The sequence below is a fragment of the Egretta garzetta genome, unplaced genomic scaffold, assembly GCF_000687185.1.
Source record: "Egretta garzetta isolate BGI_Z169 unplaced genomic scaffold, ASM68718v1 scaffold217, whole genome shotgun sequence".
Taxonomy (NCBI): Eukaryota; Metazoa; Chordata; class Aves; order Pelecaniformes; family Ardeidae; genus Egretta; species Egretta garzetta.
The window spans coordinates 462624-477771 of record NW_009260395.1 but is presented as its reverse complement, the minus strand read 5'-3'; the positions used below and the strand labels follow the sequence as shown (position 1 = coordinate 477771).

At 39.8% G+C, this 15148-nt stretch overlaps 1 protein-coding gene across 3 annotated transcripts in view; it reads right to left on the bottom strand.

Moving 5' to 3' along the window:
• GRIA4 (glutamate ionotropic receptor AMPA type subunit 4) overlaps positions 1-15148 on the bottom strand; it is a 234368-nt gene that overhangs the window by 53241 nt on the left and 165979 nt on the right. For 2 of the 3 annotated variants that reach the window (XM_009643037.2, XM_009643038.2), the window contains exons 9-10: positions 13079-13189; positions 3837-4043 (exon numbers count right to left, since the gene is read on the bottom strand). In XM_009643037.2, coding sequence (XP_009641332.1) covers positions 3837-4043; positions 13079-13189 — 318 coding nt within the window. Of the gene's footprint in view, positions 1-3836; positions 4044-11740; positions 11774-13078; positions 13190-15148 lie in introns of those variants that run through there. The other variant, XM_009643039.2, reaches the window with a different exon arrangement.

Genomic DNA, 15148 nt, shown 5'->3' with positions numbered 1-15148 from the left:
TATGGACTTAAATGATTAACAACATAACAATGGTGCAAACAATTCATGATTTTGCTGCCAGTGAAATCTGTTTTGACAAAGGCTAATGATACTTCACACTTGAAACAACTGCATCTGTAACAGCATTTCAATCAAGGCTGCACCACTACCAACTACAGATGGATTCTGGATACAACGGGACAAGATTAAGTCTGATGGTAAGAAACTTCTGCCTTTCCAGAATATATTATTAAAACCTTGTGAATAAAATCTATGCTTGGTACAAATTGTATGAAGGTGGTAAAGCTATCTGAGAAAAATCATGCAGGAAAGTGATTTCAACTCAGAAGCTCATGGCTTCTCAGATTTTAAACAGAAATGAGTTGTAACCTTTTGTATTGAGCAGTGAAAGAACGACATTCTGTGTCAGGAGGATGGTTATTTAATTGGGGCTGACTGTTCGTGCACTTGGAAACACCTGTGAAATGTGCTTAACAGTATTTCATCCCCAGACTGCATTTCTTCTGTGAGGTTGATATCAAGGGCTATAGAGCCCCACATGGACAACTTCAGGCATTTGGACAGATCAGGGACAAAGGACCAAGATTTCTGGTAGTTTTTAATAGAGTGTTAAAAACAAAATGGGAAAATAAACACCACACCCAGTGACCTTCTGTACAGTCACAGCAAAACTGTACAGCACAGCACTTTATAGACTGTTTCCCCTGGGTCACGATGTAAAAATCAACTGCAAAGTTTAGGTGACAACCAAGCTGCTCTGTGCAGTATCTGAAGGTGCCCAGATACCAGAACAACCAATGGTGCATATGGATCTTAAGGGAACATAGGATAAAAATTGGCACACATGGCCGCTCTCAGTAACACGAATATGGCTAAGTGGCATTGGGGCATGGTATGGCAGAAAGAGCAGGAGAGCAGGGGAGCCTTTTGTGTGGCACAGAAAAGGGTCAGTCTCACTGGCCAGCACGAAACTGTCTGTTAATCCTTTAATGTGGCTGGGAATTAGAAGCTGTAAAATGTTTCCCAAATAGACTGTCTCGTTAACTTGCTAATTCAGTTGCAAATTCTGTCCCAATCCTGGCTGCATACAGAAAGCCTTGCTTGAAGCATAGCCAAGCACTCAGAGTACTTGTGTTTATGATCTGGGGATCTACCAGGGAAGATGAACATCCTCTTATAGCACAGCTTTGCAGGGAAGTCTCTGGGTGACTGATTTTTCTGCTTTTTCTATATGGAATAGGCCAGGGAACCTGATGTTCTGGAAATCATCTGGCAAGGTCTCAAGGAAGTTGCAGGGAGGATGCTCTTCAGGGATTCCCTATGGAAATCTTAAGCAATCAACTTTTGTAAGTTAACAGGAAGAACGATTTCATTTAAAGCTGCACCTGTAAAAGTACATTGTGCATGCTTGGAGTAGCTGTTGGCCTTCAGGCCAGCTGGCATAGGATGGTCTGTGTTGCTACCACGGAAGTTATTTAACCTCTAAACCAGGATGGCTGCATTCAAGCTGCTTATAGGGAATGGTCTCTCCCCCACGCTTGTGTCCAGCTGGACTCCAAAATTGTTTTGGAGAGTAACTGTGGGCCATAAATATAGCAGGGACCATCATTGCAATTTAACAGTTAGGCAAGCAAGTTCCAGTGCTCACTGATACACTGGGATAGATACATCCTAAGGGAACCTTCAGACAGCACAGCAAATATACTGGGCAACAGCAGACTTCTGTTAGTTCTTTCAGTAAAAAAAGAGCTCCAAGAGCTTTGCTGTGGCTCCTTCCCAGAGCTCAATTCCAGAATCACAGTCAGACTGCAGCCCTCCTAAACAGACAGTTGCCCAGGAGCTTTTAAACTTGGCGATCACACCTTTAAAGAGCCTTCAGCTCATTCTTCTCCATTACAAAAAATGAAGTGTTGGCCATGTATTCTGGGATGTCCTCTTCATGCAGGTGATTCACAACAGGTTGCTTATGCCTGCAAGTTTTGTTGCTTTCAGCTATGTTAAGAGCAGCAGGTCACATTCCAGTACTGGTCTGAACCTCTGTGTGAGCTTCCTAACGGCACTTCCTATTTCAGTCTGGCACTAGGGCAGTTTGGGTTTGATGAGGTAAATTTTTCAAGGTAAATGAAAGGGAAAAAAATAAAACCAACTGAAAACTGAAGTGTAATTTCAAGTTTCCTCTGTATTATTCAGCTAGATGATAGGCCACTGAAACCCTGTTATTAAAGATATCTGGGCAAGGGCAATTTCTCACAGTATGCAAAATTTCTTGGATGTTTTAAAGAACCTACTAGGGTAAAACACTGCGTAGCCATTGACAGCCATGCAATGGCTACTGCAATTGAAAGCCAGACAAGGAGTTGCCTCCATTTTGCTAAAGTAAGTCTGAAATAACCTTGACTTTTAAAATCCTGAGAGTTGAGCTGCTTCCATATATGGAATATAGAATTGCTTTGGTTGGAAAAGACCTTTAAGATCATCGAGTCCAACCGAATTACTATAAACAAGCAATTCCTGTATTTGGAAATCAAGGGTGTCATTGCTTTCTTCCTAAATTGCTGGTGATTGACTTGAGAGCTAAGGTCACTATCTTGCCATCAACTCATGTCTTCTAGACAGATGGCAACTTGGTGATCATTCAGCTTTTCCACTCTTTAAAGACACAAGTGAGATTGGCTCCTCCGAGAACTTCCAAGAACACACAGGGTTCTCTGAGGCTGCTATAACTTTTCCATTCCCATGTGGAGGGGAAATCAGCAAAACTCTGGGGCACCATTTCCCACACTCCTAACGCACACAGCCTATTTCATGTTGAGGAGTCCCTTGAACTGACACTAGTGGAGAAGACTTTGACAAAATTTATCAGCTATACTTAGCTGACAGAAGGGAACAGAAATGGAGCTGTGAGAGAAGCTGCACGTGGCCTTAACCGCCATTGGAATTGCGGGAACTGCAGCAGTGGATGGACCAACCCATATGCAGTAGGTTTTTATAGGGAGGTTGAGGCATGTTATGAGTTCATTGGCAGAAGTGTTCTCACCTGAATAGCTTTAGGATTTTTTTTTTTCACTCCATCACTGAAATGAAAAGTTTCTCTAAGAATTCTGATCTATTCTCAGTGCAGATATTAGCAACTGCAGTCATCAGCAAGCACAGCTTTGAGTTTTGCTGCTTTTGGTAACATCAGATACTGCAAATATTTCTATGGGTTTGTTAGAACTTCTTTCATTAAATATTACTACTTTATGTGTCAACAGAATTGTTAACTGTTATGCTGTTCTGAAGAATCCTTCTCCAAATCACTGTATAGCATAATGCTCTTAGTTGCTGAACTTACCAGGTTTCTCTTAAATTTTATTATTGATGTTCATCTTAAAAGTCTGTCTTAATTCTGAATTGCCTAATTGAGTGCTTGTCTGTAGTGGTTAGTTATATATGCTTAATATATGATGGTGGATTCTCCATTTCTCAAACTAGACTGAGTCCTATCTTTTTTAAAAGATCTGTCCCCCATTCCATGAAAATGAATAAATGAGTGATATTCTTCCTAACTATGTTTTACAATGTATCAGGAACAGAAGCTTTCTAACATTAATGAATTTTTAAGGGATGTGCAAACTATGGATGTTCTAATGTTACAAGGTACTAGGTGAATAAATAGTAGAATTTGTGTGAAACTATTTCATTTTCTCTTGAAAATAGAGGAAAGCACAGAAATCTGAAACAGAACTCTGTTTCTTTTCTGTGACCCCAAGGTTAAATAAAATGCACATATACTTCCTATTTCATGACTAATACTATGATAAATTAAATCCTGCTTCAAAAATTGGTATGCTTACCCCATAAACAAGTTCTCCCACCATCCCATTCCAGATTTTTGTCTCTGGATCCCTTGCTCCATATTTTCCATCAGGAACAATGGCAATTTTGTACTTGATACCAATATGTTTTGCAATTTCTGACGCCAGATCTACACAGTATCCTTCAAACTTGTCATTCCCTTCAAACGTATCATGGTTTTTCTTGAACATAACATATGGGGCTTCCTATAATGAAAGAAGTAGAACTGTAAAGGAGAAGTATACAGAATATTCTCTGAAAAGTAACACGTCATCTACTGACTGAACAACACACATTTTATCAAAAGTTCATGGATAGTATCAACACATTTAAATTAAAATGTAATAACAGAAATCCTTCTGGAAAGTTATACTATTTACACTGTACTTTGGTTTATACATTTAACAAGATTTATCAACCTTGCAAATTATAAACACAAAAACTATCCAAGAATGCATGTAAATTTTACTTTGATTTAAAAGAGAGACTGTGTGCTAAATTTAAAGCATGAATAGAGGTTGAACCTATACAATGCAAATGACTGTGGGATAATGCAAGTTATAATTTACACTTTTGACTTCAGTAAGTAAGCATATCCTCTAACGTAGTGTGGTTACTGTCTACGTAATTTCAGATGCACAGCCTGAATGACTTGCTTTTTGGGGGTTTAGAATGCACAGTTACTATGAGGCTACATACATTTTAGTGAGAACATAGAAATACGTTCCCAAGGAAACACATATCTTCTCCTTTGAATAAATAGTGCACATTCTGCAAGGTCTTTTAGGATGAATCTAAGCAATATGCATGGACAAGAACGGTATTAAGCTGACACTTACTTTACATGCTGCATGAAGAAGAAGTATGGAAATATTTTTGGTTGGCGAGTGACATTGAAAGCAAGTAAAACCTGACTCAAAAAGTGGGTCTTACATTCCCTCTGTAAACCATAGTATTACAATAGTGAACATTATGTGATTGGGAAACCAAGGTAACATTGGGAAACCGAGATTACATTTTTCTTTTTTGCTCTGTGTGGACTCAGACTTTAGCAATCATTATGTAAAACTATACTTTCCGGTGTTATTTTAAATTAATTCACATAACTCATATTCATAGCCAGTTCCAGATAAAATACTTGTCACTAATGTCACCCTTTGTTTGAATTTACATCACAAAATACCGGCAACTTAAGTTTTTTCTGTGCTGGCCCTGGCAAATGTTGGTTTTTTGACACTAGCCTTGGTAGCACTCTCCCCTATGCACTTCTTTCCTACATAGATAATTGGTAAAAAAATAAAAGAAAGGTAAATGTGTAGTCTGAGAATGTCTGCTTTATTGAAACTACATCAACATCAGCTCTAAGCAACAAAAATTTTGTAACCTCTATTAGGTGTTTAACAATGGAGGGTATGTGGCATTACATGAGCAATAGGGGGACGGAATAAACCAATTCCAGTATTTTTCAGCGTGTCAGGTAAATTTTTCCTTTCAGATACCAATATGTAGCTCCTATTAGCAGGGTTTGGATCCACCCAAGAGAAGAACGTGATAGGCAAGCCTGAACAGTATCTTTAATTTACTGTTATAAGGTGAAAAGGCAGAGAAATAGAAAAGAGACAGGTTACACGTGGGAGGCACTGTTCCCTTTACTTATGTAAGTTTACTCCCTGTGGTAAATCTGCCCAGGACCCACCTCTGTATAAGAATGGCAGAATGGAGCTTTGTGTAATATTAGTGGAGAAAGTTGTGTAGTTCATTTACTGCAATGTGAGAGAAAGGTTCCAGATTAAATTCAACCCAGTTTGGGAATGAGGAAGCTCTGGTGTTTCCTTACAGACAGAGTCAGGTTCCTAAGGACTGTAGGAATGTATCACTCTTGGGTGTATTCCCAGAACACCTCTCCTCCCGTCACATCCTTCTTAGAATCATAGAGTCATAGAATTGTTTAGATTGGAAAAGACCTTTAGGATCAAGTCCAACCATTGACCTAACCCTGCCATTCCACCACTAAACCATGTCCCTAAGCACCACATCTACCCATCTTTTAAATACCTCCAGGGATGGGGACTTGACCACCTCCCTGGGCAGCCCGTTCCAATGCTTGACAACCCTTTCATTGGAAAAATTTTTCCTAATATCCAATCTAAACCTCCCCTGCCACAGCTTGAGGCTGTTTTCCCTCGTCCTTGTTACTTGTTACTTGGGAGAAGAGACCAACACCCACCTCACTACAACCTCCTTTCAGGCAGTTGTAGAGAGTGATGAAGTCTCCCCTCAGCCTCCTTTTCTTCAGACTAAACAACCCCAGTTCCCTCAGCTGCTCCTTGTAAGACTTGGGCTACAGACCCCTCACCAGCTTTGGATGTTCCAGCAACACAACATCTTTCTTGTAGTGAGGAGCCCAAAACTGGACACAGTATTCGAGGTGTGGCCTCACCAGTGCTGAGTACAGGGGCAAAATCTTTGGGCCTCAATCCCTTAGCAGTAACTCCATGTTGGAGGCCATTGATGCATTATGGCCATTACTTCAGCTAAGGAACCTTACAGCATAGAAATGTGTCCACAGTGGCCACTTATGAAGCCAAATTCTGTCTTACTACCTGGTTCCCCGACCTATACATAAGTATACATGCCTGGAAAAATTACAGGTTGACAACAGAAGATTGTTGCATTTCTTGAGCACATAGTCATAAGACCACTGCATGGATAAGGATTGCCAAGAACTTCTAATATTGGGGCAATCACCAAACAAGTTGTTACCATCCTGATGCATGTGGCCTGGGCACTGGGAAAACCATCGAGTTAAGCAATAACTACAGACTGTAATTACTACAGTGATGCAGTGTGATGCCTTTACCATGCCTTTGCCCGTACAGAGTTTGTCTCATCAAAGGAAAACTGCTGAGTATTACCAGCAGCCTGCACCATTTCTTGTATTCCAATCCCCAGCTAAATCAGCTTAATCTCAACCACTTGTCTTCCACAGGGAAGGAGAAAGAAGAGCAAGAAGAAGGGGTCCTGCCTTCCCTTTGTAGTAGATCTGGATTTTATGAAGTATTTTGAGCACATGAATCAAATGTTCCTCCCTTATGTAGGCTCTTTGTTCTCATGAATGGGAAAGTCAAAATCTGTGTCTTTCTACATGTTATTTCACATAAATGGTTAAAAATAAACAGAGGTGAAAAATACTGTGGCTCCTGACCTTGACTTAGCCAACTGCTAGCTAGAAATACAACCAAGTCTTGTCCAGTATCCTGCATTTGTGGACTTCTCTTACAAGCTTCAGTTACATTTGCTTGCTGCACCTCAAAGCAATTTTGTTTTTCAAAGACCAGAGTTAGTGACTTGTTAGCTTTTCTGATTCAGCCTTATAAATCCCAAGCCAAAGGCATACAATTAAAGTCACACCAGGAAATAATAATTCTGGAGAGGGACACAAAGCAGACAGGCACAGAGGAGACCAGGTCAGCCTGCTCCTTCTCCCAAAACCCAGACACTGTGCTTCTGCCTGCCCCTCATCACTGACAGGGCTGCTACAAAAAAACATTTCAACTGTGTCTGCACAGCAAAGGAAGGTGACAGGCACCTTATCTTTCCTGTTAAAGGCTAAATAAACTTCAGCCCTCCTCCCCACGAGTTCTGTGAGGGAATGCTGAGAGGGAAAGAAGCAGTGGGATCCAATGCCACCTGGTAGGTGCAAGCAGCGGCAATCTGATCCAGTGGAGGGACCACCAAGTGAGGGCTCAGAACACCTGGGTTCTGGCAGGGATCTGTTGGGTGACTTGGAGGAACCACATTGGTTCTCTCCTCATCCACTTCTCTTTCTACACACTCTGGTCTTACCGATTTAGAGCGAAATACAGCAAGGAACATCACTTATAATGCAATTCTCTTACAGAGTGAGGTAGTACCTCTTGCTGTGACTGCTTTAAAAGAAGGAGCAATTGAGTGAGATCTGCCAGTGTGAAACAATACAATCAAAAATAAAGGGAACACCTAATACCTTCTGTTTGCTATGTTGTCCTTTCCCTCCTACCTATTTTACATAGAATAAATAACAGTTTCTTTAATTGTTGTGCCTACACTACCTGCCAAATAATGAGATGTATTTTCAAGGTAGAATTTGGGGGGGTGGGGTGGGTGGGGGGGTGGGACTGAATGTGGCTTTCTGATAAAGATTGTTTGCAAAAAAAAAAAATCACATAGTAGCACTAGTTTTAAATTCTGTTCATTTCAGACTTTGGGGGTGTTTCAAACTAATGAGGTGTGCACATATTATTATAATAACATCAGGGCACTGAAAGGCAAGTTTTACTGATTTGCTATCATGCAACTTATGCAGATGAACTTGTAAGGTCACACTGCAAACTCATGAAATATCTGAATGGATCAATAGAATGTACTCAGACATATCTTGATGTGCTTTTCTATCTGTGGCACTGAAAAAGATTATTTTTTCTATATAATCTATTACAATAGCATTTTCTAAATTAGTAGTAATGTTAGCGTAACCTGCTAGTCTAAAGATATAAGAGATGCAAGGTATCTATGGAAAGATAATATCTTCTATTAGAACAGCTGAAATAGCTGAAAACGGTAGGCATCCTTTTTCACCATTTCCAGTTACAGCATTTTGTCTAATAAAATACTATTTTTCCCCACCACCTTTTTTATTCACTACATTTTTGAACTATAAACTCTTAACCTACTGATGTGTAACACAGCTTCAACTTGCTGCTGAATGAAGTCTAACACCGCAATATTTGCAGGATTTCAGCTGCTTAATAGTATTCTATGGGTAGTGAATCAAGGAAAAGTCCACATTGAAATGATCAATGACTAGCACGGAACAGATATTTGAAATGGTGCAAGCTTTACTTATATAATTCACAATTTTATAACAATACTTAACATTTGTAAATACAAGTTGATGTCTGCAACAATTACCTTTATAGATGTAAACAAATCATTCCACCACATTGCCACAAATTCATGTGTACAGTAAAATGCTCACAAGTGATGACTTATACTATAAGGCAAGCTGGAGAAAGTAACTAACCCAAATACCAAACGGATCTATGTTTGGCTTTCCTATTCTAAAGTTAATTTCAAAATCTTTAAACATTGTAAAATTAGTTTGTAAAAGTGACAAATATTTGTGCAAGGAAATGTCTCATTTATAGAACAGGAGTGGCACACATTATCACACTTTATTCTGAAAGAAACTTTTGTACATGTCAATGGAAATTTTTTGTGGGTTTGGGTTTTTTTTCTGAATAAAGTGTTCAGGATTCGGTTTGAAGTCTTTATTATTGTCATGCAACAAACTTTACTTTTTTCTCCAGTCTACTAAAGAATTTAATTAATAAAATTTCTGATGAAAAAATATTTTTCTATTATGAGAAAGGAGGTTATAGTTAGTATTTTTGAGGTAAGACTCCGTCGAGACTGTATCAGTCAAAAGAATGAGGGTGGTTCTCAGTCACCTAATGAAGGTATCTGTCATCTAAGATGCCCTAAGGTAGCCTGCTTGACCTCCAAGTGCCGTTCTGCAGGTCCTTTGTGCTGGCCCTTTACAGATAGGTCTGATATCCTCAGTGCTAGCCGTCCACCCACGGGTCACTGAATCAATTTCTAAATCTTTGTGGACTTTGATGAAAGCTTTCATACTTGGGGCACAACTCATCCCACATGCCTGAAACAAAATACACTAGCTGAGACATCCACATGGAGTGGTCATATATGGAGTAAAACAGGCAAGTGTCATCCTGCCAGTGTAAGAAATCGGGCATAGGCAGTATATCCTAGAGCATCTTAAATGTCACCGAGTGCTTGTAAGTGGGCAACTGAATCAATACCCTTTGTAAAGCCATTTAGATCTACATGACTCATTCTCAAATTGGACCCTGCCATTGAAGCTTAATCTTCACAGCAAGATAATCTCATTAAAGTACTGAGCTGGAAGCCAAGATGCGGATGCAGCTCACTGTATATCGAGATTTGGTTCTACAGGATTTTTATGATTTTTCAAGTTTGGCAGTCTCAGAGTAGGTACAGAGTTGGCTGTATCATGCAATGGATTAGAGAGTTTGGAGCAGGCTTCCAAGACCACTCTCCTATGTTCTACCTCAACATCTGGTCACTGTATTTCCCAACTTGCTAAATTAGAGATGACCATTCTTCCTAGCTGGTTAAGTCTCTGCCTTTACCTTGGTGTTGGAGGAAGGCTGCACATGGCGTCCCTTCTCTAGTCATACAATAAGCCTATTATGCACTTGGAGGTCCCAAGCACCCCCTAGAGGGAATACTTCTGAACACAGGTAGAAAATCTGTCCCTTCCTGTGCATCACATGAGGTGCAGGACACTGGGCTCTCCCAGGAACTATAAAAAGCCGGGCTGCACAGCAGCTGGTAGAGTCAAGAGCATCAGCTGCCCCTGCTGCCACCTCTCTCTGGGCTGCTCCTTCACCACATGACTGATCAGAGATAGGTGGAGTGCCTACGCGCTAAACCAAAACTGTAGAATAAATTCCACATGCTCTCACTACGTTACAAATGAACATAACATTTTGCCAAGTAGAAAACACTGTAGTAAGTTCGTTGATTGCCGAGCTAATTTGTTATAATGCACCTTTTACGCAATAGCCATACAGCCACATTACAGCAAAGCATAGACACATGAAAACTGAAGAAACAGCAGGCAAATCAACTTGTGCTATTTGGCATCAGGCAAAAATTAAAGCGAGCCATGCTGAAAACTCGTAAACTTTTCTTACGCTGCCGTGACACCTGTCTTTGAAGACTGAAAAGCCTGACAGCACTGGTTGCAGAAGCTTTTCAGTTTAATGTTGGAAAATATGCATGCAACCAAAATTATATGCGTCATCTACAGTCGTTCAACTTCCCTTCAATGTGAAGAGGGCAATGAAGAGGTCAGAAAGTCTCTGTCTGGCATTTGCAACATGACTATAATACAGAGAAGAGCAAAATAACAGGATTCTGAAAGTTATTCTAGTTAAATATATCTTTTCCTTATGTGTGTGAACATATGCTTGTGAATGCTAAATACATTGCCCTGGCAGGCCAATATTAAGAATCATGGCTCTAATCTGCCTTCAGCATCATGTGTGCAGCTCCCAGTGGAGTCCATGGGAGATGGGCATGATAAGGCAGAATTCACCATATATTCTTATTCAAACCAAATTCTGATATATTTCTCTTGCACTGTGATTTCAAAACACTGGAAAGGGGACACTTTTGGTCAAGAAGCAGTGCTGCTTTCAAATAATTGCATTTATCCCAAAATGACATGCTGCATAAACATAGGGCATGCTTTGGAATATTAATTCAGCTTTTTGGTTTTGAAAATGATCCCACCAGTCCTTTCAATACTGGGACTGGAAAAGTTCTTCTGAAGATAACATTTATTATGCACATCAAAATGCTTCAATGCAAACAGGACAGGCAAGATAACACATTTTAAAAGCTTTCTTGTTTTCCTTTTTTTCCTTTCTGGCAAACAGGAACCTTTTATATTACTTTTCATTATTATTTTTTACTTGCTTCTCCTAAGCTTGAAGCTATTTATGGAAATTACAGTATTCATGTATGGTAGCTTCAGTCAAAGATATCAGGATTGGTATGAGAGGAAAATTTCGACTGAAAGCTTGTTATTCACATCGTTCTCTTCTCAGCTTGGCAAAGTTGAAGGTTAACGTCATCTGTTCTAGACATTTCAGATTAGTCACAGAACTTTTCTTGGTGGTTCAGTGCCTGGTCATCCAGTCAGAGGAACAGTAATCCATATGGAAAAATTAGCTCAATGCTACTAGACTGGTGGTTAATACTTGAGCCTTAGTTAGGAATGTTCGCAGCATCTTGGGACTCTTTTCTTCCTTGATCAATTTCTTAAAATAGGATTCTTCATCAGAGGCTGAAAAGAGGAGGACTGTACTGAAGTATATTTTTTTTCCATCACCAAGTCTATTTTTTTTTTTTTTTTTAGGAAAAAGATACATATATTTTAAATGTCCCATGCAAAAAAAATAAAATAAAATAAAAAGTTACACCATTTGGTTAGGAGTTAACATTCTGAATTCCTGTATAGTAGTTTGGTTGGTTTGCATCCTGGAATGACAATCCTCAACAGGAGATTTGTTAAGACATACTTAATGTATAAATGCTGATACACACTGCTGGAAATCTGGTAACTAAATACATTTCTGAGTAAGAAAATGTCTTGACACTTTCCTTTGGATTATTTTCAACTCTATATTGAATTAGAAAAACTATTGCTTAACAATGCATACAGAATATTCCTTCCCATTTGAGACACAGCTTATTCTAAAGGGTTAAAATGTCTTGTCCAAATGAAGCAGGTGAAAAGGGCAGTGAACTGAGATGTAAAATCTTAAAAGCAGTCAGGTAAAGGTCACCCTTTGCCAGTTGGCTTTGACAAACATCAGCTTAAAAGGGCATGTCTGACTTCAGAGGGAAAATTGTTAAATATTTTGTTTAAAATACAGATTTGTAAGAAAAAACGGTTTTGAAAAACTGTGTATTAAAAATGTAAATGAATGAAGCAACTGTGTTCTCCTTTGCAACCACTCTTTAAAAACACCAGTAACACTGGAAAATCAAACCCCAAATCTATTTTGATTTTATTAAAATGGAAATTTTATTGAAATGCTGAATAAACACATTAGGAAATACCTTCAAATGCATCTACTAAATTCATGTTTTCAATCACAATTAGAAGTAAATAATCCAGTTCTGACAGGCTGACTCAACTATACTACTTAGAATTTTAGCTCTTGCTAATGCCAATTTTGAATTTATAATGTATCAACAAAAAAAGACACTGGCATGACAAACACCTCATTTTATAACCCCTGTTCAGTTCTGTCATTTAGAGGTTTCAGATTTTTCTTCCCGTTTCTTGTGAGTGAAGATTTATCAATTAGTGACTGAAAGAGTTCACTTGTATTTCTGAGACTTACTTTAGTAAAAAATGGAAAAGACTGAATAAAGGAAAAAAATTACCACAACTCAATTTAAAAAACCTGATTTATTGAATGCATACCATAAAGCCTCTGTACAGACATGACAGTCAAGATAATTAAGATATATGGCTCTCACCCTCCCACTAACGTAGGAACTGGCAGACTAAATTAGACCATAACTAGAAATGAGATTGTGTCACACACCAGTATAAGCATTAAAAAAAGAAACACCTTACCAAAATTGTAGTGACAACGACTGTTCTATTCTCAATAGCTGAAGTGTCATTTCCAAGTGTAGGTTCATGCTGAATCAAAACTAGTTTATCCATGTCATTCCAGTAACCAACCTGCAAAACAGAATGTGTTTCATTTTCAGTAGAAAAGTCTGCAGTCAGTATAATTACAAATATAAATGATTATAAGAACAACAGAGTGATCCAAAGATAATTTTGTACCAAAGGAAGTGCTGTCACGCTCACAGACAGGGGCACGGTGGGTGGTACATATCTAACACTTTGGATATACCATCTTCACCACTGCTGCAGGGCGTCAGACCTGGTGTCACTGCCGCTCAGCTGTTCCTGAATGATCTGAACTACTTACCTTGACCAGAGGCACAAGTTAAATCCCATTCTCAATAGTTTGAAGCCTTCCTGGCGCATAAATAAAATAGAAGAATTTTTGCTGTCCATAAGAAAATTTTCCTTCACTAATCCTGCAGATTTTCTGGTCTTAGACGGAGGAGTGAAAGACATCTGGATGACAGCTTCGCAATTCAGTGGAAGATCTCAATTCCCTGCTCCATCATGGGCCTCCCAGGAGACCCCAACCCAGGGACTTACACCAGGCTCACTCCACTTAACTGCTGGCACTGACCTTTAGTACCTATGTTAGAAGCCCTGTTATTAAAGCTTTCTTTACACTCACTGGACAGCCAGGCAGCACCAGATAGTAACTCAGCTCATGCAGGATAAGCCCCCCTCCTAGAAAAGTGCTTGCTTTCCCCGCTCACTCTAAAACATGGTGAGAGTGATTTCATTCTAAAATTATCTCTGGTAACTGCCTACAGGGAGGTGGAACAAATCAGGTTTTCCTCTCCGTGGCTGTATTTAGGCTGCCACAACCTTTCCGACAGCAGCCTTAAGGTGCCTTTGTTCATTGCTGGTGATGAACTGCTCTCGAGCCAGGTTTGAATCACTCATTCTTGTATTCCCATGGAGAACAAAAAAATTAACAGTAGTATGCCTGCAATCAGAAACCTTCCCTTACATACAGACATCGCTCCGGTATTCAGTACAGCCTGCAGCTGTGCCCTGTGCTTCGGTAGTGATGCTGTTGGGCACAAGACATGAGTCAACATCCTTTCTTGTGAGGCCCCAGGGATGCAGTGCTTGCTGTAAGACCAGATGGGACGAAGGCAGCCTCAGAAAAGGAGATCCCCCTTCAGACTTTTATTGATGCTTTTGGGAGCTGCTCAATGAATGCTTAAAACTCCCCACATACCCCCCAAAAAATCCCCACAGGTTATGTATGTACTATGGCTTTGGATGGCCAGAAGAAGATATGAGTCTTAAAATACTTCACTGCTTTTGTAAATCCTGCCCAGTCAGAATCTTAGAGCACACTCATCTCACTCCATGTGGTGACATCATGTTTAGAATCTGTACCAACGAGTGGTATTTCTGGATTTAGAGTTCCTCCCAATCATTTCATCTTGCCCTGGGTGACGTTAGGTAGAAAAGGTCTTCCTGCGAATCCTGTGTGCATAATGTTCCCAGTACAAGGTGGATGTCTATGAATTGTCAAGTGGTTCATGACAGTGGTTCCTTGCTTCACTTTTAGTTGGAGGTGTCTAATTCCACCTTCCCAGCCATCCTTTCAGCATGCCAGACACAGGTCCCTTAACTGAAGCTGCTCTTGCATCTAACCTGTGGCTCATGAGCAAACACCCTCCCTTTTCCCCTTCTTGCCATTTTTTTTCTGCAACCAGATCATGGTTGTCTGTGGACCATCCAACAAGGTTTCTGGGAATGGCTCAGTGCCTGTTCCTCTGATCCAGCTCTCAGCTCCATGTCAAATGGCCAACATGAACACAAACATGGCAGTAAAACAGTGGTCTAATCCCACCTAAAGGGGCTCTCCAGGTTGCTGAGAATCTAATGAATTAATAGATTGATCTTTTTTTCCCAGGGAAGGTGCAGACAGCGGCAGTGATTTTAAAAGGTTCCTATCAAAGAGACGCAATTCAAGCTGGCACAGCTCACTTTTCAGAAGCACCTTCAGACGGAGCTTCAGCGTAACTGTCA